The sequence below is a fragment of the Dermacentor variabilis genome, chromosome 6, assembly GCF_050947875.1.
Source record: "Dermacentor variabilis isolate Ectoservices chromosome 6, ASM5094787v1, whole genome shotgun sequence".
NCBI lineage: Eukaryota > Metazoa > Arthropoda > Arachnida > Ixodida > Ixodidae > Dermacentor > Dermacentor variabilis.
In genome coordinates this window covers 103,658,996-103,681,060 of record NC_134573.1, presented here as the reverse complement: position 1 = coordinate 103,681,060, position 22,065 = coordinate 103,658,996, and the positions used below count along the sequence as shown (strand labels likewise).

General features: G+C 47.7%; 1 protein-coding gene across 1 annotated transcript in view; it reads left to right on the top strand.

Moving 5' to 3' along the window:
* LOC142586244 (cytochrome P450 3A14-like) overlaps nucleotides 1-22,065 on the top strand; it is a 123,438-nt gene that overhangs the window by 86,702 nt on the left and 14,671 nt on the right. Inside the window, exons 11-12 of the mRNA XM_075697493.1 lie at nucleotides 9,739-9,830; nucleotides 21,400-21,540. Coding sequence (XP_075553608.1) covers nucleotides 9,739-9,830; nucleotides 21,400-21,540 — 233 coding nt within the window. The remainder of the gene's footprint in view (nucleotides 1-9,738; nucleotides 9,831-21,399; nucleotides 21,541-22,065) is intronic.

The window sequence follows — 22,065 nt, the reverse complement described above, 5'->3', positions numbered from 1 at the left end:
TTCACGTAAGCCCTTTTCATCATTAGTTCAGGCTGTTAGGTAGTGGTGAAGGTGGGTGCCTTTTGTGGCCCCGTCGGCAGTCGGTGTCAACGCTGCGTTGACTTCTTGGTAGGCGCTGATTGATGGGTGAGGGTTGCCTCGTGGCAAACGTAGATTTAACGCCTCTGGCTGTGCTGAGACGTAACACCAGGAAGGCGAAGCATCAAATGTGATAGCAAATTGGCTGACAGACATACGAAGTAAGGATATCACTTTTATTTGCCGTATCTACTTGCAAACATTCGCTTGCTAAATAAATTAGCAAGCCTGGTGTCAGCGCGCACAGCAAGCATAAGCACATCACACTCACTGACCGCGGGTACTCGCTGTCGACACGCTTGCATGAGCAAGCGCGGCAGCAGCAGCGAGCGAAGTAACCTTCGTGGAGTCTATCGCTTCAACGCAAACTGAGCACAGAGATCACACAGCATGGACAAAGCTATGAGCCGTCGACGCACCTAGACTCTGTCCCCAACACAGATCGCTCTCAAGATACGGCTGCGCGACCGCGCGCCGTCCACCACTAACGCAGTTGCAGCCGGAGTAGAACGCCTACCCCCGGTGCACCCTCACAACGTTGGGTGCTTCTCCCGCGACAGAAGGCGGCGCGCTTCCTTCCTGCTCTCCTCCCTGTAGCGCGGGCCAGATTGAGCCGCCGATGGTCGGCTCCATTCACACGCTTTCACTCACACGTACAGCGTAGGTGGCGCGGCGACGGTGTTATCGCCCTTAGACTTTATACGGAACATTATGGTGGCGGCGACGCCGCCGGCAGAAATGCACCTAGAGTGTCCGTATATTTGATATCGCAATAATAATCGTCATCTATCTTGTCCCGCATTTCCTTTCTTTAAGAAGCAGCTTTAGCTCGGGCCCAACTCCGATGCGGCCTATTCAAATACATGTAAAACGCAAAAATGTTTTTCTGAGCTAACCCGTGGACCGATCTTAATGAAACTTGTTGCATTTGAGAGAGGAAGTTAAGTGCTAGTGGCTGTTGGAAGCGGAATTTCGATTTAGGGTTTGAATTTTGTTAAAAGGATTTTCGAATATTCGACAGCTTTAAAAAAATAGAAGCACGAAGTTTACAATTTCATAGCTCTGCATCAAGAGCAGATATCGCGGTTCTGTAAAGGTCATCCATTAGACCATTGAAAGCGGACAAATTCAACACGTCATTTTATATATGACTTGAAGTTGTTACGTTGTGTACAAGGGTTCTGCAAAAGTTGTTTTTACACATTAGAAATTGTTTTTATATTCATTTGTAACATATCAATTTTGTCCGCTTTAGATGCACTATTAGATGCAACTCACAGAATTGTATTATCATTTTTCGTTGCGGAGTTACAGAGTTGTAAACTTTATAATTTCGTTCTCTGAAAATTTTCAATTTTTGCCAAGTTTTAATGAAAAATTGACAACCTAACTCAAAAATTCGGTACAGTCACTAGATTTTAAGATTTTTAAATGCCACAAACCTCGCCAAATTCGGTGCACTGGCTGCCGAGAAAAACGAATTCTCCTTTTACGTGTATTTAGATAGGAGCACCCGAGCTAAAGCTTCCTCTTAACGCTGGGCGTAGGCGCCGATGAAGGGGTGGGAGGGTGTGGGAGGGTGGAGGGCTCTGGGGCCAGAGCTCACCTCCCCCCCCCCTCCGCGCGATGCCGAAGCCCCTCGCACTCCCTCGTCCACACACACAGCTACAGTGCCATTAGCAGAGCTTTGTCACGCACATCATTTGAGCTTTCTTCTGACTTTCCTCGAAATTTTACTGAGGCTAATAGCTTACTGCATCATTGTTGGCGCGGACGTGCACGGCTTTTAATTCATATTTTCGCTTCATTTCTGCAAATCTTGACTACAAGAGCACACGCTCAATAGGAGCACTAGCGGCGGCTGCCTCATCCGCATTTTTTTATTTCAACATTGTTTTAATTCTCACTGTAATACCATGCACAAATACAATTTATTTAAATATACACACAGGACTAAGCTTATTATATTTTTGAAAGAGATGCAGGAGGACAAGTAAAAATTATTTCTAAAGCTATGGATAGCCTATGATTAGAGAATGAATATGTTGGTGCATGTTAACCACGCTTCAAATCGCTTTGTGTGCTTTTTTGACCATGAAAGAAACCTATCTACTTCAGTGACCCCTTCAGCAGATACTTTTATCATTAGCGTGTGAAATGCACGTGAATGTTGTGTGTCTCAGTATTACTTCTCTTTCAAGTAAGCAATACAAACATACATGACATAACATGCATAACATAACATACGTTTTACATACACATACGGTCTGTTATGTTATGTATGTAAATAACATACATAACATAACATACGTTTTACATAACGAGGGTCTCGAATCCGGCAACATTGATGCCTTCAGGTAGCATATGTGGGTTTATTGACCAGTTGCCTTCACCCAAAAAAGATCACGTTCTCGTGACGCCTGCGGCATAAAGGACGTTCCACGTCCGCCGCTTAGGTGTGTGAGTGGTGGCGCTGGCTAACACTCCCAGGGTTCTACTAGGACACATACATACCCAAAAAAGTGGATGGGAAAACGGCGCCGCGGTAGCTAAATTGGTAGAGCATCGCACGCGAAATGCGAAGGTTGTGGGTTCGGTTCCCGCCTGCGGCAAGTTGCTTTTCATCCACTTTAATTTCCATTAATGTATCGTTTCTTTATTTCATTTATTAAACACAAGTAATTTCCCCTATGTTGTCCTTGGTATCAGTGTTTGTTGGCTTCTCATGATATGACTAATAAAGATCGGGCCCCTCACCGCGGGACGGCGCGCGCAAAGGTCGGCGCCATGAGAGACAATGAAGCGCATGAGCTGCACGTTCTTCTCCTGGCCCGCGATTAAACAGAAGCGTATTTTGTAAGACTCCGTCTTCAATCTACAAATACGCTTCTGTTTAATCGCGGGCCAGGAGAAGAACGTGCAGCTCATGCGCTTCATTGTCTCTCATGGCGCCGACCTTTGCGCGCGCCGTCCCGCGGTGCGGGAGCCCCACATCATTGTGTCAATTGCCCCCCCCCCCCCATGCGAAAAGCGACCGTCTCGGTCGCGTCAAAAAGTTCTTTCGGCGACAAGAAATGGAGCTCCTCAGGTGTAGTTCAGCGATCACGTACGCGCATAGTCGGGTTTCATGCGCAACACATAAACAACTTCCGCGCGAGGACGACGACGGAGCGAACTGGGGTCAGAAGTGCAAGGGACGACTTCGTAGGTCACGTCACTGAGGCGGCGTGTAACCTTGTAGGGACCAAAATGCCGGCGGAGCAACTTTTCCGAGAGTCCACGGTGACGGATGGGCGTCCAGACCCACACGAAGGCACCAGTATTGTAATGGACGTCGCGTCGACCCTGGTTGAAGCGAAGGGTGTCGGTATGCTGTTGGCTCCGGATACGATGTCGAGCAAGCTGGCGTGCTCCTTCGGCTCTTTGTACGAATTCTTCCGCGTGTTCGCTGGGCGGGCTATTATCAACCAGAGGTAGCATGGCGTCAAGTGTTGACGTGACGTGGCGCCCCTATACAAGTTCGAACGGCGTAAACTGTATAGTCTCCTGTACAGCAGTGTTATACGCAAAGGTTACATAGGGTAAAATCTCATCCCACGTCTTGTGCTCTACGTCGATATGCATGGCGAGCATATCAGCCAGCGTTCTGTTCAGACGTTCAGTTAATCCATTGGTTTGCGGGTGATACGCAGTGCTCTTGCGGTGAGAGCAATGCGTCAGCTGGAGAATGTCTTCCATAAGTTCGGCTGTAAATGCGGTCGGTGATGAGAACAGATGGTGCACGATGTCGTAGGACGATGTGCCGTACAAAGGACTTGGCCACTTCACACGAGTTTGCTTGCGGAATAGCTTCGGTTACGGCGTACCGGGTTAAGTAGTCGGTAGCGACGACGATCCATTTGTTGCGCGAGGAGGTCACTGGAAATGACCCAAGTAGATCCACTCCTATTTGTTGGAACGGTGCTCGAGGAAAGTCCACAAGGTGGAGAAAGCCAGCTGGTTTAACTGGTGGTTTCTTGCGGCGCTTACAATCACGGCACGTCTTGGCGTACCGTTGCACATAGGAAAAAAGCTGGGGCCAGTAATATTTCTGGCGTATCCATGCTAATGTCTTAGCGAATCCCAGGTGTCCCGCCCATGGCTCATCATGGCAGGTTTGCAAAATCACTTGGCGCAGCGCCGACGGCACGACTAGGAGGTACGTATGTGGACCGCTTCCGCAGTTTTTCCTGTAAAGGACGTTGTTGTGCAAAGAGTACGATGATAAGCCGCGCACGAGTGACCGAGGTAAGACACCTTCAGCTCCTTGAAGGTGCTCGATCAGCGGCAGCAGTTCAGGGTCAGCGCACTGGTGCTCAACCATCTTTATGGCGTCGATAACCCCGACAAATGGCATGTCGTGGTCAGCGTCCGAGGACGTCGTAGGGCGTGGTGCGCGTGACAAACTGTCGGCGTCGCTGTGCTTCCTTCCAGATCGGTAGACAACTGTAATGTCGTACTCTTGTAAGCGCAGGCTCCAACGGGCTAGTCTGGCTGAAAAATCTTTGAGGTTGGCAAACCAGCACAGGGCATGGTGATCGCTGACAGCCTTAAAGGGCCTACCGCACAAGTAGGGTCGGAATTTACCAATTGCCCACACAACCGCTAAGCATCCTTTTTCAGTGGTTGAGTAGTTTTTCTCAGCCTTGGTGAGACTGCGGCTCGCATAAGCGATGCGGCGTTCCGCACTAGCTTGCCACTGCGCAAGAACTGCGCTGAGACTCGTGTTGCTGGCGTCAGTATGAATTTCAGTGTCAGCGTCTTGGTCGAAATGAGCAAGTATTGGGGCCGCTTGCAAGCGCTTGCGCAATTTATTGAACGACCGCTGCTGCTCGTCCGACCAAATGAAAGGCACATCGTCGCGTGTGAGCCGTGTCAGAGGCTCAGCTATTCTCGAGACTCCCTCGACGAAGCGCCTATAATATGCGCACAAACCAAGGAAGCGTTGGACAGCCTTCTTGTCTGTGGGTGGCGAAAACACGGCTGCGGCAGCTAACTTGTCGGGGTCTGGTCAGACGCCTTTAGGATCAACGACATGGCAAGAAATTTGAACTCTTGGAACCCGAAGTAGCATTTTTCAGGCTTGATGGTGAGGCCGGCAGTACGGATCGCCGCGAGGACACTCTCGAGTCGTGCGAGATGTTCGTCAAACGTGCTCGAGAACACGACGACGTCGTCCAAGTATACGAGGCAGGTTTGCCATTTGAATTCCGCCAGCATGGTATCCATCATCCGCTGAAAGGTAGCAGGTGCAGAACAGAGACCGAAGGGGAGAACTTTGAACTCATAAAGCTCGTCAGGTGTCACAAACGCTGTTTTTTTTCACGATCCTGTTAATCAACTTCTATTTGCCAATACCCTGATTTAAGATCCAACGAAGAAAAAATTGGCATGTTGTAGACTATCCAATGCGTCGTCGATGCTTGGCAATGGATAAACATCGCGCTTGGTGACACGGTTCAACTTTCTGTAATCTACACAGAAGCGTAGTGTGTTATCTTTCTTTCTGACCAACACTACAGGGGAGGCCCACGGGCTTGTGGACGGCTGGATCACGTCGTCATGGAGCATCTTTTTCACTTGATGCTTGATCGCTTCCCTTTCCACTGGAGACACTCTGTAAGGATGCTGACGAACAGGACGTGCGGACTCGTCCGTTATAATGCGGTGCTTTGTGATGGACGTGCGTCGTACTTTGGACGACGTTGAAGAACAGTCCGCAAATTTATTCACGACACTCAGTAGACGGTCTTTCTGATGGTCTTGCACAGCAGCGTTAACGTGAATCCGTTCTTTTAGGCTGGGTAACTCAGATTGCTGAGACGATGCGATTTCCAATGTGGCGATGTCAGCAACATCAATCATTTCGCGAAGAAATGCGACTGTCGTTCCCCGCGGAACATGCCGATATTTGTTGCTAAAATTTGTGAGCAAGACGACTGAACATTTGTTGCGTTCCTGAAGAAGCCCTCTGTCTATGCAAATGTGACGCTCAAGAAGCAGAGGAATGTTTGCCTCCGCAATTCCTTCGGCGTCGTCCTCCATGTCGCATCGGACGAGGGTAAGCACGCTGCTCTTTGGTGGTAACGTGACGTGATCGTCAGCTACGTGAAGCGCGATGTCACGGTCGTTGCCATTGCTGTTCGCTATGGCTTCCGTAGTAGCGAAGCTGACTCTACACTCTTGCAAGTCGATGAAGGCACCGTTCGCCTGAAGGAAATCCATGCCGAGTATAAGGTCCTTCGAACATTCAGGAAGAATGACGAAGTCGCCGATGTACGTGAAGCCCCGAGTGTTGACTGGCGCCGTGCACCGGCCCATTGGAGTTAGGAGGTGCCCTCCTGCAGTACGAATCTGAGTCCCGGTCTATTGCGTCGAAACTTTGTTCAGGATACGCACGAGATTCTGGCTCATAGCCGACGTATCCGCACCCATGTCGATTAACGTCGTGTCTTCGTGGTCATCTATGGTAACTGGTACGTCGCAAGATACTGACACCGATCTACACTGCTTTCTCTGTGTCTCGCGGTCGTCTTAGTGGAGGACGTTCAGCGTTCGCAACGTCAGCGACCTCACCTCTGCAGGTAGCTGGACTCAGTTTTCCCGGCTCAGACACCTCGTGCTGTGGTGTCTCGCTTCGCTCCGGGACTTGTACTGCCTGTCTGATTTCCTCCCGGCCGACCTCAGCCAGAGCGAGTCGCGGTACCGATACCGGAGCCGCCTGAAGCTTTTGAAGCTCTTCTCGGAGAACAAGCCTAATGAGCTCCCGCAAGGCGTCGGTATTATCCAAGGGTATAGCAAGAGGGTCACGCGACAGGGTTGACACGTCGCGATTGTACTGCCTTGTTCGCTGCTGCAGTGCCTTTTCCATTGATGTGGCTTCCGCGAGAAACTCTGCAACGGTCTTTGGTACGTTGGGTATTAGTCCACCGAATAACTCTTGCTTGACGCCGCGCATCAAGTTCCTGATCTTCTTTTCTTCCGGCATGGATGGATCCGCGCGTCAGAAAAGTCGGCACATATCTTCAACAAGCATTGTGACGCTTTCGTTCGGCCGCTGCACTCTCGACTTAATTGCAGATTCAGCACGCTCCTTGCGATCGAGGCTGGCGTCTGTGCTGATTAGCTGCCCTCAGAATTCGACCCATGTCGATAGGGCCGCCTCACGGTTCTCAAACCATGTCCGCGCATAGTCCTCGAGGGCAAAGTAGGCGTTGCGTAGCTTGCGCTCTGGAGTCCAGCCGTTGAATTCTGCGACACGCTCAAAGTGATCGAGCCAGTCCTCAACATCTTCGAAGGTGTCCCCATGGAAGGATGTGGGGATTCGCGGCTGGTTAAGGACGACTTCGGTCGGTGCGGTTGAGGAAGAAGACGGGACTGAGGCACTCATCCTTATGACTCGATTGGGTAGAGGCTCGTGCTCAGGTGGCAGTCCTTGAAGTCGATGGCTTGCCCGTACGTGAACTGGAGTCAGCTCGACGGGACTTCGTACAGGCCTTGTAGGCGGTGTTCGATCTGAGAGCGGTAGCATGTACCCCGCACCTCCACCAGAAAAATGTAACGTACATTGAAAACGGAGTCTTACAAAAGAAGCTTCTATTTAATCGCGGGCCAGGAGAAGAACGTGCAGCGCACGCGCTTCACATCATAGTGTCCCACATCATTGTGTCAATATATATATATATATATATATATATATATATATATATATATATATATATATATATATATATATATCATGCATGGAAGTGTGGCGGTAGACCGAACGCAGCGACTACCATCAGAAATTATGAAAACATGAGACAAACCGGCAGCGTCAAGAAACAGTGACGGAGGACTCCATCTTTGAGTCCTAGTCTACTCACGGATGTTCTAGCATTTATCGCCTCAAATCCTCATGCTAGCGTGCAGAATGTGGCCGCCCAGGTACTAATTCCGAAGTCGTCAGTTTGGAGGGTTCTAAATGACGGCCTTTCACCCATACCACCTTAACCAGCACCAATGCTTAGAAGTTAGGGATCTGTAGAATCGTCCAGATTTCTCGAATTGTGTCCGCACAATAGCCGATGAGTCACCGGACTTTTTGAGCAATATCATGTGCACAGATGAAGCCACTTTTCGCAGGAACGCCTAGGCAAATTTGCATAATGCACACTATTGGAGGGACTCCAAACTAGACTGGGTAAAGCGCTATCGCCACCAGTACCAGTGGTCGCTCAATGTGCAGATCGGAATTTACGCGGGTGTCATAATCGGTCCCCTCTTCTTCGATGACACACAGACTGGACAGAGTTACGTGAATGAAATCCTTGAAGGAGTGGTGGATGAGTTTCTCAGCGAAGTCCCGCTGTCCCGTCTTCCACTTCTGTGGTATCAGCAAGATGGGGCACCCGCACATAGCAGCAGCCGATCAAGAAACTGGCTGGATGCGACTTTTCATGCGCAATAGATTGGAAGGCACGGGCTTGTAAATTAATTGGCCGGCTAGGTCACCTGACCTCTCTCCACTCAATTTCTTTCTTTGGGATTATGTGAAAGATCGCGCTTATATGATCGAAACAGACGTCAGATTACCTTAGGACAAGGATAACGGATGTCTGCCGCAGAATGCCGGCGTCGGTCATCACGAAAGCCACTGAAGATGTGATAAAACGGACACAGTACTGGCGTAGCTGCAAAACGAATACCTATTCGAACATGTCCTCTACGCTGGTGGTCAAGGGAGCTCATTAATTCATAGATAATAAAGGCACACTGAAATTTGACGTTTCTTTTTTTCTGCAGACATTCTTATTACCAATTCGGCTAATTTAGAAGTGGTATATGTACTTTCTTGAAGGCATCGGTTTTGCTTTTTCTCAACACGTGGGTTGCTTCCTGACAGTGCTGAGCCTGCAGCACTTCCTGATAAAAATTGGATAACAGCGCCACTTATCTCACGCTCTCTACTTTCCATATATTGCCACTCGCGTAATTTTATCTCCAAGACTAAAAATGAAAGATTAAAGGAAAGTGTTTTCAAGACGTGGAGTAGGTAAAGAAGAAAACGGAGGAAGCATGGAGTGTGACGAGTTTCCAAGAGTTGTTGAACAATTCTGGACGACGGATAAAGAGAGGGGGCAAGTCCATTGCGTCTGAGAGATTGTACATCAAAGGTGATTAGTTGCGGAATATTCTAAGTAATGTGTGAATTAATTGATAACAACTATCATTAATTGTGTCTAATACTACAACCTCCTATGTAATAGCATTTCTTGGGGTACTTAGCAGGACTATGGTCAAACATAAAGCGGTCATTAAATCGTTTGCGACAAAATAACCGCTCTCTCGCCGGACAAATCTTCTTGCTGAAGCCCTATCCGGCCGCAATTTTCACACGGCCATTCATCGCCGTGTACTGACGAAACAGGTGTAAATTTTTCTTCATTCCCTTGCCAAGTTTCTTCGGGAGAAAGACATGTATTTCCGTGTAATACGTTCTGCCGAAAGAGGCATAGCAACTTGTTCTCAACGTTATGTGGCATGTCTGCTCCATCCACGGAACACGTTGTCCGGCGTGTAAAGTGCCGAGTAAGCTCGTCCTAAAAAAAAATCTTGTCTGCTGTCTTGTTTCTCGTGCAGGGCAAACTCGACTTCGAGACGGTGATGAAAAGGCTGAATTACCTGGAACGAGTAATCAAGGAGACAATGCGGCTTTATCCACCCGGCCTCACGTAAGCGTTGCGTCAACTATACCACGAATATTTGTCAAAGGTTTCACAGGTCACGAGATCCTTCGCGTCTTTCAGTTTAATGACCTGAAAAAAAGAGGAATGAACAAAGACAGGTAAAATATGAGAAGATCGTGGCCGTTTTTTTCTTAGTGGTGGAGAGGAAGATTGGTTACATACATGTGAAGGAAAGAGAAGAGACTTGATGGACTCTTGCATTAATATCTGTTTTATGTGCTACTCTTTTTCAGTGTCCTTGTAAAATGCGTAACTATTATGAGATAATCATTAAGTATTTTATAAGCAATATGGACATGATGTAACAATCTAATGGTGTTATCAACATAGTCGACAGAAGATATGACGCTACGTGAATCAATAATGAGACTATACTAAAAACCACGGATAGGTATTTTGGCACAAGCGACGTCACACAAAACAGAGATGCATATAGCACATCTAGAAAAATTGGCAAGTTTTGATATTAGGAACAAGTATAAGAATATAATAAATACATATAGTAGTGAGAACAAGCACCCAAGCCAAGGACCTCTACACGGAGGAAAACTGCAAACCACGGCGCCTGTAATCAGGAGTAGACAAAAGATTTATAGTCAATTCGTGGCGGGACGCATACTTTACAAAGCAACAACAAAAATTTCACAGGGTCACTTATGTTATCCCTAAGACGACTTGAAGGCGAAAGCCCAAGTGCCGATGCATTAAAGACGGACACATGACGTCCCCATCCGCCTCATTTCGCTTAGTCTACCTCGCTTAGTCATCCTCCTTAATTCGCTTAGAGTACTTCGCTTAGTCATCCCTCTTGACTGCAAAGGTCGAGGTTTCGAGTGATTTAATGAACTATACCTCAATTAGCTGTGCCTGAATTAACTTCTCCCTCATTAACACCGAGGGTCATGGGCTCGACTCCAACCGAAAGTCGAATGTTCGTAGCCTTTTTGTATCTCTAGTGTCATCGACCCGTTTTCGCTCAAGGTCGACTGACGGATAAGGCATATAAGGCCTTTCGCCTTAACAAGCATGTCAGAGTAGCGCGCGGCACTAAAAGGGGCCTGCGGCGATCTGCGGAGACAGCGCCATCACCGGAGGCGCGGGCGTGGCGCATTGTGCAGCCTTCCTCATCGCGGCCACGTGCATTTTCCTGTGTCCGCCCACGTCACTCCGTGTTTGTTGTTGTCAACTGTCAAAATCTCGATTTCGGCACGTGTGCGTTGAGGAGGTTTTCAGGGGTCTCCAATCTTGACAGATGGGCAGAATCTACGGAGAAGCGGCCACGTTTTCGATGTGCAAGGGGAATCCCGAGCGACAGCAGTCGAGCCTTCTAAAGAGAAAGTGCCTACCACATACAAATGCCAACAGAAGCGTACGCTAGCGGGATCCGGTTTCTAAGCGCCTTTTTACGTCTACATCAAAGTGAATACGGAAGTATGTTGGTTTATCGACTACGTTTGGATACACGATCCCCAAGCAGCGGATATTGACCAGCATACATGCGCGAACGAGCTGGCTTGCAGCTGTCGCACCTACGCGCGAAAATTCTGTCCTTTTTTTATTTGCGCGTATGCCACATGGCTAAACTTGTGAGCATGTCATTTTATGTCATCTATGAATCATACCAGCCTGTTACGCACGAAAGCTTCAAAAAGGGGTAGATATGTGTACACAAGGTTAAAGGGACACTAAAGTGAAAAAGGATGTTTTATGCATCAGTAAATTACCGTTCTACAACACCAAAAGCACCACTCTTACAACCATAAGACGTTTGGTAAGCCAGAACAAGCGCAAGAACGAAATACGGGTGGCGACGCCTACTTAAGTTCCTGCACCTGGGGGCTGTGACGTCTTGGATTTTGACGGTACCTTCTAGGGCCTACTAAATATATATAGCGGTACAGATGGACTACATTGTGTTCTAAAGGAACCAAACATGAAACATGGCAAGTTTCGAAAACCTTTATTAAGCCAACGCGGCCCAAATGCGAAAGCATACTTTGGAATCCCTGACGTCACGCTGACGTACCTACGCTGGGGTTTCGGCGCGAAATTCAAATACTGATACTTGGACCTTCATTTTCTCGTCTAATAATCAAACAATATTTTTAAATGACTGCCTGCAGGGTTCTCAAACAATGCTTCATTAGTCTAAACTGATTTATTGTTTTGCTTTAGTGTCCCTTCAACTAAATTGTTGGCGTTTCATTTGGCTCCAACATTCACCTTTTGCTTTGGTTTTCAAGGTCGCTTCTTTTTCTTTTTCGTAAAGCGTATCGGTCGCGCAAGTATCTCGCAAATACACTTTGAGGTGTTTCAAACGAGGTGGTATAAATAGTGGGTACCACACGCATTAACGGCGAGCATGGAGTTCAGCAAGGCAAAAGTCAAGTGAACAAAGAGTTACGGCGAGAGCTAAGAGGCCGTAGAACACTCGCAATATATATATATATATATATATATATATATATATATATATATATATATTATTTCTGGGCTTCCAAGTGTGAAAACGAGGACATGGTTACGGGGCACGCTGTAGTAGTGGACTGTCGATAAATTTTAACTACCTGGGGTTTTTTAACGTGCGCCCAATGAACGGTACACAGGCGTTTTTGCATATCGCCCCTACTGAAATGCGGCCGCCGCGTCCGGGATCCGATTCCGCGTCCTCGGGCTTTGCAGCGCAAGGCCGAAGCAACCGTATGCTACCACGGCGGGTATACGAAATTGAACTGATGAGATACAAATTAAACCAAGTGCAACAAAGCAAGCTGTGTTCACGCTGTAAGCGCGCGCATTGCTGCATCCACCGCTCTAAAGCTTGTCACAGAGGCACGCCGCGCCCAGAAACAACGACAACTATAGCAACAAAACCAATTTGCTGGAAATCTAGAACAATTATTCGAGAGACGAACAACGCAGCAGTTCGCGGCTGGCATTACGAAGCTGCGACGTAAGCCACGTGCACGGTACTTCCCTATACGTTGGCCACAACAACATTCATGACAGATGTCACAGAGTCACTGAAACAGTGACTCTATGACAGGTGTTTTCGTTCTGCACCGCGCGGCGCCGCCGACAACCAGCGCTGGCTACGTAAACAGCCTTTCCATGTAGGCTCCCTAGCGCTGACTAAAGTTAGCGCTGGAGTGAAGGCGCTAGACGGCACTTTGTGGATCCTACTAAAATACGCTGACGCTCTCTAGTTGGCAGGCCGCAAAAATGGTACGATAGTTTGAACGATGACGTGCACGCACCTATATCAACGCTTGGTAACGCCCAACGCATCCGGCCAAGCGCTGTCCATAGGCCCGCGTGTTGTGAGGAGCGCCTGCACTTTGACATTCTAGCACACCGGTGCCCAGTCCACCCTGACGCTGGCTGCATGTGACTTAAAGTGACACGAAATCGAAGCACGTCCTGCGAAAAGCTGTTTACTCCGCCCTCTAGGTTGTGTACCACGGCGCTGACGTTCGCTCGTCAAGTTTAGGCGCCGACTGCCTTGGCCGTCCAACATAGGACCTCTAGAAAACGTCGTGGAGCACTCTTATACAAAAGTCTATGGCCCTTATATCCCTACGAAGACGAGAACGACAGCAGGGTGACGTCTTCCCCACGATGACTCGTTGTTTTAAGAACCGTATAATGGTATTGTTGCCACGTTGCCTTGTATCGTTTATCGCAGCAGGTGCCTCAGTCTCGTTCGCGCACTTGCATGGACGTCCAAAGGAGCTGGCAGAAGTCGAAGTCGAAGTCGTTGAAAGAAGTCGAAGCAGTTGAAAGTTCGTCTATCGGAACTCACGACAGAACTCACCGAAATCACCTCAATGACTGGCAGCGCCGTGATGCGCGGCGCTATGTATGGAGAACGGCCGCCGGCGCGGTCTGTCTCAGTGACTCAATAAGATGTTGTTGGGCGAGTTGGTTCATACTGCAAGGAAATAAATGTAGTGCGCGGAATTCAAGACAAGGGCGTAGTAAGGCACACGGACAAGCGTTTCTGTGACTATGTGACTTTTTGTACCATTTCCGCCGAAGATTCGTCCATCGGAGCGCACGACAGAACTCACCGAAAAATTTGGAGGACGCTTAAGCTTGGACTTCAAGAGTGGAACATCCCTGACTGCTTCTCAAGCTTCCTGGCAACTGCAGCTTATGTAACCGCAATGTTTACCGGGAAACAGTGTCGGTGAACGTTATGCGCTAGAGCGAGCGGGCGAGCTCTTGGTAGAAGCGCTTCGGTAGGGGCCTGCACGTGCTTGTAAATAAACAGCTTACACACATCCTACATGAAATAGGCATCGTAGACAAAAACCTAGAGTACCTCATGTTTGAGGATGTATTACCAACTTCACACAAAAATCAAAGAAACAATAGCTTATTCGTACTCAACATCTACAGCAATCCGAAACACCAGAAACAACACTTCAAGAGATTATTAGAAAAGGCTACTAATCTAGCTGGAAGTAGAGCTTTGATTATATTAGGAGACTTCAATGCAGCCCACGAGCTATGGGGCTACGTTACGACGAATGCCAAGGGCAGGAATCTGTGGAACCACGCGGATGAGCTAGACCTGGTCTTAATCACGGATAAGGCACATCCTACAAGGGTTGGCAATTCTGCCTGCAGAGACACCACACCTGACCTTACGTTCATTAAGAACACAGAGCATGTTTCATGGACTAACACAAACATGAATTTTGGCAGCGATCATTACGTAATAGAAGTCAGACTGAAAGTAGAGAAAGGCCGAACTCGAGAATTCGAGGTCGTAGATTGGGACCTTTTTCGTAAGTTAAGAGCCCAAAGCGGAAAAGAAACCACCAAACTCAATCTCAGAGACTGGTGTGAGGGCATCAGAAGGGACATTAAAACAGCGTCCAAAAGAATTGTTACAGACACTAATGTAGAGGCAATGGACTCGAAACTTGCCTACTTAAAAGAAGCCAAGGAAGCCATAACCCGAAGATGGCGGGCCCAAAGACTAAATCGTAGGCTGAGAAAAAGAATCGCAGAACTTAATAAACAAATCAAACAATACTGTAACACCCTCTGCCAGCAACAGTGGGACGAGTTTTGTGAGTCAATCGATGGGCAAATAAGAAAAGGCAAGGCGTGGAAATTGATCAAGCATCTGCTGGATGAAAAAGGCACTAAATCCAACCAGAGACACAGCCTTGCCCGAGCTATACACATAGCCCTTAAGGATCAGCCCATCGAAACAGTAACCAAACAACTAATTGACAAATACCTACCAGTTAGAAATGAGCAGGACCAGCCACTTCAATCAGAATACAGGGGAGCCGCTCAACCTGAACTCGACCAACCCTTCACCACATCCGAAATCCGGAGGGTGTTAAGTGAACTAAATCGAAAGTCAGCCCCCGGTCCTGATGGAGTAACAAACAAATCACTTAGCAATCTCGATGAGCCGTCAATTGAATCACTGACAGACTTCATCAATGAAGCATGGATCTCAGGCGAAGTGCCAGAAGAATGGAAAACTTCACAAGTTATACTAATACCGAAGCCGGGTAAACCTCCTAGCTTGGGCAACTTAAGGCCAATATCACTTACATCATGCATGGGGAAGGTCGCTGAACACGCAATCCTTAACAGGCTAAAGGACCACTTAGAGGACAATAATATATACACCCACAACATGCTGGGTTTTAGGTCCGCACTTTCCACGCAGGATGCCATGAAGCAAATTAAACACCACATACTTGACAGATATTCTAGAAATACTAAGGCCATACTGGGATTAGACTTGGAAAAAATGCTCGACAGCATCAAGCATGAGTACATCCTCAAAACAATAGAAGACATTGGACTCGGGTTGAGGATGTTTAAATACATCAAATCCTTTCTCGAAGCACGCACGGCGAAGATAAAGGTCGGAGACACCAACTCGGAAGTGGTTCAGCTCGGAGATCGAGGCACCCCCCAAGGATCGGTGATCTCTCCCGTCCTTTTCAACCTGTGCATGATTGGTCTGTCCAGAAAGCTGGGCAACATTAAGGGCATTGACCATACCAGTTATGCTAATGATCTCACTGTATGGTGTGCTGGTGGCAGTGAAGGGCAGATACAAGACGCATTGACTGAAGCGATCAAGACGGTGGAAGAATACCTGAGACCCACTGGACTCAGGTGCTCCCCACATATATCGGAGTTGCTACTTTATAGACGTGAAAAAGGGGGCAGGCCTAAGGGCTGGAAACCTCTATCGGAAAGCAATATACACCTACATACAGAAAATGGTGCCAATATACCCAGAGTCAACGTGATCAGGGTACTAGGCTTTTTCATTGATGCAAACGGTGGAAACCACACGGAGGTCAAGAAAATCACCCTTAAAACGGATAACGCGTGCAGGATGATCAGACGCCTGGCAGGAAGACACAAGGGCATGAAAGAAGATAACCTCATCAGGTTAATCAACTTTTTCGTGCTCTGTCATATTTTATACGCCACTGCCATGTACAACTGGACGCAGGTTCAGCTCAAGAAGCTTGACTCAGCGATCAAGAAAGTTGTTAAAAGCGCATTGGGGCTCCCAATTCGAACCAGCACTGCAAAATTGCTCAAGTTAGGAATACACAACAAGACCATGGAGATCGCGGAGGCTCAAGAAACATCACAAATAGCGAGACTATCTACAACCAGCACTGGAAGATCAATCCTGGACAAGATCATCATCAACCCGATTACGGATCCAGCACAGTACAGTAAAGTTAATCAAGAATTCGCAGACAACATAATTGTCGCACCGCTACCCAGGAATATGCACCCAAAACATACCATCAACAGGAGAGTTGCGCGAACCAGGGCGTTAATCAAGAAAATGGATAAAGGGGGCAGAGGAGCCTGCTTTGTTGATTCAGCTGCCTACAACGATCGAACTAAGTTCGCGGCGGCAGTGGTGGATCATCAGGGCAATTGCACCAACTGCGCCACGGTCTACACTAGCAAGCCTGAAGTCGCTGAACAAGTTGCCATTGCATTGGCACTAACAGACGATAGATTTACAGAAATGTATAGCGACTCGAAAACAGCTATTAGAGCTTTCAATAGGGGAAAAATTGCCCCACAGGCTGCGAAAATAATTAACAAAAGGCAAACAAATGTTACACGTTACATTTACTGGTTCCCGGCGCACCTTGGTTCACTTGATGGTATTCCTTTCAATCCAAATGAATCAGCCAACAGCGTCGCCCGCGACCTTACAGACCGGGCCGCTTTTACATATGGTTTTGATTCTGCTTGATTGGAGAACCTACAGAGAGATACGCTCATTACATACAATGAAATTACAAAACATTACTAGATGGGAAGGAGGGAGTTTCTACCCCCTCACTTATAGACTAAACAGAGCACAAGCTGTTACACTTAGACAATTAAAAACAGAGTCTTATTATTCACCTGCACAAATAAAGGAATGGTATGACATTGCAGACATGAATATTATATGCAAAGCATGCAAAAAGGAGACATGCACGCTTGAACATATGCTCTGGGAGTGTGGGTCGCTCGGCCCCTGCTTTTCCCGGAATCAGTTTTTAGGAATGATCAGATCTCCAGATCATATCCCTCAAGTCCTGGCTGTCCAGTATGCCCGTGATAGGGCTAGGAGGCTTGACCTCCCGGTCCCAACATGGGACTAGCCAGGCAGGTGGCAACACCTCGTACAGGACAAGAATAAAGTTCTTTCTTCCTCCTCCTCCTCCTCCTCCTCCTCCTCCTCCTCCTCCACACGCTTTGTCCATTTCTGTTGCACACTTCATTGCTTCCGTCGATGAAAAGACTCTTCATGAACAGCAGACGCTCCGGAGGTATCAAGTACGACGCCATATTCAAAAGGCCGCAGCATGACGATTTTCTTTGCTTCTGTGATTGGCTGGCGGAGTAACACAACCCCGCGTGGTTCGTGTGCTTTGGTTTCCAACTGCTGTTTTTTTAAGTTGTATGCTACTACACAGGCCTTTGTCCTGCAGGGGACATAAAATAGGCTGATGAGGATGATGGAAATCTTTATTTTGCACTTTAGTTTGTTTACTTGTTCTTAGCAGTGTTCTTCCTGTGCGAGTTCATTCGACGTGGTTCCTTGTTTGCCAAGTAAAGAAGAGGTGTATCTCACAGGCGTACCCTTGAGATTTCTCTTTTGCCGGTTTACGCGCCTTTATGGCGAATGGCGGGCGTTATTCACATTTATGCTTGTAAAGGTACCCCCCCCCCTCATTTGCATAGAAAACGTTAGGTTGCCCCCACCCCCGAAAAAAAATCCTGGTACGTGCCTGGTGCGAGCAGTGCCACGAGCGGGTCCCTGGACCACGTGACTCTTTAGGGCGAAAACTTAAGTGACTCGTTGCGCGATGGCCTTGGAAAAAAACGCGGCGTCGAGTATTAAAAAAACAATTCGTCGACGATTACCTTAGTCACTAATGCGAATTTCGAGCGCAGCTGTTTAGGTGTCTTAAATTCTCAATATATTATGGCAAAGAACTTGATTCTGAAGGACAAGGTGCTCTCGGCGGCGGTAATGAGCCTCTGCTCGGGCAATTCGTTTAGCAGCAGCGGCAGACGAAGCGTTTCCAGCGCATTCTTTAGCAGAGCGCATTCTCTACCGGCAACGGCGCCGTAGGCGCAGCAGCGCATGTTCAGTGGGTCCGAATCCTAAGCCAGCGCTTTGCTTCCGCGCAGGCCGCATGCCTGGTCGTGCCGGCACTGTTTTCCTCCTCTCCCTTTTCGCCATACTTCCACTTTCCTGTTCACGTCTAGTGTTGAATTCCAATGACGGAGTCGGAGCAGCCGACAGACTCCGCGAGCGAGCACTCGACTCTGGCGTAGAGCAACGCCTTCAAATCCTCGAGTGGAACACAACCTGCGCCGCCGGAGCAAGGCGGAAACGGAACTTCTATCGCCGAGTTACCCAGGATGGATGGATGGATGGATGGATGGATGGATGGATGGTGGCTACAGCCTCTGTAACGGGCGGCGGCTGGCGCCACCTAGCCTTTTGCTTCCCCTCCTATTATTTTCCCTTTCTTTATATCCTCTTTTCCTTACACTAGTTTTCACTCCCCGCCTCCCCCCAAAATAACAATCTAAAAAATCGTAGGAAACATTATCTCCCCTGATTTATGGTATTATCTCTCCCTTGACTTCGTCCACCAATCCTCTAGCCTCCCCTTTGTTACTGCCACTATTTTCTCGTCTATTTTCCCTCGTTCCCCGGGAAAACCTAATGCCACTTCCATATCTGCCACTGTTCCCTCTGCCAGAGTCGGGCGAAGGTCTGTGCATCTCAGCACTATACGCTCTGTGGTCTCCATTTCGGCTCCGCAAGCTGTGCACAAAAGGTCCACGTCTTCAAATTTATCCCTGTATGTTTTCGTTCTCAAAACCCCCGTCCTAGCTTCGAATAATAGTGAGCTGCCCCGCAAGTTATCAAATAAGAGCTCTCTCTTAACCTCGTGTTTTTGTGACCTATACATAGATAGCGCTGGCTTTCCGAGCATTCTTTCTTCCCACATTTTTCTTTCCGTCTCCTTCACCTCCTTTCTCATACTAGAACCACGTTGGACCCCCTCCCTTTCATTCCCTACCCCCTGTGCAGCGCGGTTGAGGTGTCCTCTGCTGAGAGACAGTTACTGCGCTGCGCTTTACCCCAACCTTTCCTTCCCATCTTCAAGAATCTCCTTGTCTCTCTCTCCCTCGGCTGTAGGTATCTATTCCTCAGCTTCCTCGTTCTGAGTGTCCACTTTGTGTTCAAACTTTTCATGTATAGATATTTGTACACTTTTCCTGCCCACCTTTTTTCCTCCAGTGCTGAGAGTCTTTGTTCATATTTTAGCTTACTTATTGTCTCTACCTTCGAATGACGTCCATCCCATGCCCCCTGCACTCCCTCATTAGGGGTGTTCCCGTGCGCTCCTAAGGCCAACCTGCCTACACTTCTCTGTCTCGTTTCCATGCATGCCTGAACTTCCGATTTCATGCACAGTACTGAATTTCCGAATGTGAGGCCAGGTACCATAACCCCTTTCCATACGCCCCTGACCACCTCGTACCTATTATAGTTCCATAGTGCCTTGTGTTTCATTACAGCTGAGTTCCTTTTCACTTTTTCAATCATAATTTTTTCCTGTTCTTCCAAGTACTTTTTGCCCTTGTTTAGCCATATGCCCAAATACTTATATTTTTCAACATGGTCAATCTTAGTGCTTTGTATTTCCAATGGTTCCCCCCTTTGTTCATTGTATACTATTATCCCAGACTTCTCTCTACTGAATTGCAGTCCCAATTTTTCTCCCTCCTCTCCACATATGCTCATTAATTCCTGTAGCCCTACTCGGGTGTGAGCAAGCCGTACAATATCGTCTACAAACAATATCGTACAAACAATTTCCAAGTTTTATGAGAAATGAGTCGCGTAACATGGGCAGGGAACGCAGTACGTATTTATACCCTTATTTTCATGCTTACGAATCGGCTGTAGAAACCAGCTAGTACATTTTGTTAAAAAGCAGCAGCGTTAACAGTCCATGATGGCGCCACCTAAACACTTACGTAAATTAGTATATAGCCGTGGACTGTGAACGTACAGATAAAAAATAAAATGCCGTCGACTGTGCTTCTGTGCAGATTTGGTTTAGGTGTACCCTTTTTATTGGTCTTGCTAAAAGAACGCCGTTAGAATTTATGGCTAGTACTGTCGTTTGTCTATGATGAGCTGATGTGTAGAATAAACACGCAATTGGCGTCTTGAATTCTGCGCTTTTACGTGCCAAAAACCACGATTTCATTATGCGGCATGCCGTAGTGGGGGACTCCAGCTTAATTTTCACCGCTAGGAGATTTTTAAGGTGCCCTCAATGCACGGGAGACGGACTTCGCCTCCATCTGGCTGCGGCCGCCGCGGCCGAGATTTGATCCCGCGGCCTCTCAGCGCAACACCATAGCCGCTAAGCCACTGCGACGGGTATCAAGTGATGCTTCAATCTAAATCTTGCGACACAGCACATATAGTTCTGATAACCCTTAGCAGTGCAAAAAAAAAAAAGAGGGAAAGGTATGATTGTTTCTATTTATTAGGAAAATAAATATATGTAGCACTTCGCCTAACTATACAGCACATTAGCATCGTGGAATCCAAATAACGTTACCGAAGGTGATGCACAAAGCTGTATGTTGCTTGAAGATGTCGTAGATTACCTGGAATCGGGTCTTGTAAGGTACGCGCAGGCCAGGTATAGGCCTGGCGGTGAGCACCCGCTATGCCGTCGAGTGTGGCCGTGCCGCGTGCCCTAATAAAAGTAGCTATGTGCAAAAGCAGGGCAAGGGTAAATTGACGCTCGAAATCTTTCGAGCGCTAATTCGGCGCAGTGCAAGAATTGGCGCAGCGCAGTCAACTGCAGTGAAATGTGCAGCATATTCGCTGCAATTAATGTATGTACATCCGCTTACATAGTGTGGCGCACCCTTCCTCTACCTTGTGCTACCCTTGCGAATTTGTGCCTATTCAAAGCCGCGACAACGCTTTATGTAGGTTCGTCACGAGGCAAGCCAAGCAAGACTTCGCATACAAGGGCACACAGTTCAAGACCGGAACGTGCTTCATGGCGCCGTTATATCAGATCCAGAGGGACCCACGCTTCTGGCCTGACCCCTTGCAGTTCAACCCTGACAGGTAGGAGAATGCTTTTGTTGCACTGATTAACCGTGCTCTTGCTTAGCCGGCTTTAAAGTATCACCTCTTGAGCTCCTAAAATGGCCCACAACGTTAAGATTTCAGCACACATGACACCGCGTAAATTTGACGTTCGGCGACAAATAAATGCCAGCCTGGTCCAGGTATCCCTGCTTTACTGTATATATTTGAAGGTCTTCATCAGACTGATTCTTCACAGCTCAACTAAAGCGGTCAATTGGTCTCCTTCAAAATACAGAATGTCTTATGGTCGTCAAAGACAGTCGCATACTGTATCGCGCCTATTGTTTGCATGCACGTGCTGTCAATATGTCTACAATGTCGTTGTAAGTATTACATAAGTTAATTGGGTCTGTTATTCTTATTTGTCACTAATGCTTTGTTTCTTTCAGTCTCGTACGTCTATTCAGCTTTGAAACGTTCTTCTGCTATTGCCTATGTCTTTTTTTTCGTTATTTACAAGCGTATGTGCGTTGGTTGGGTGTGCTGACTTCAATTATTTGC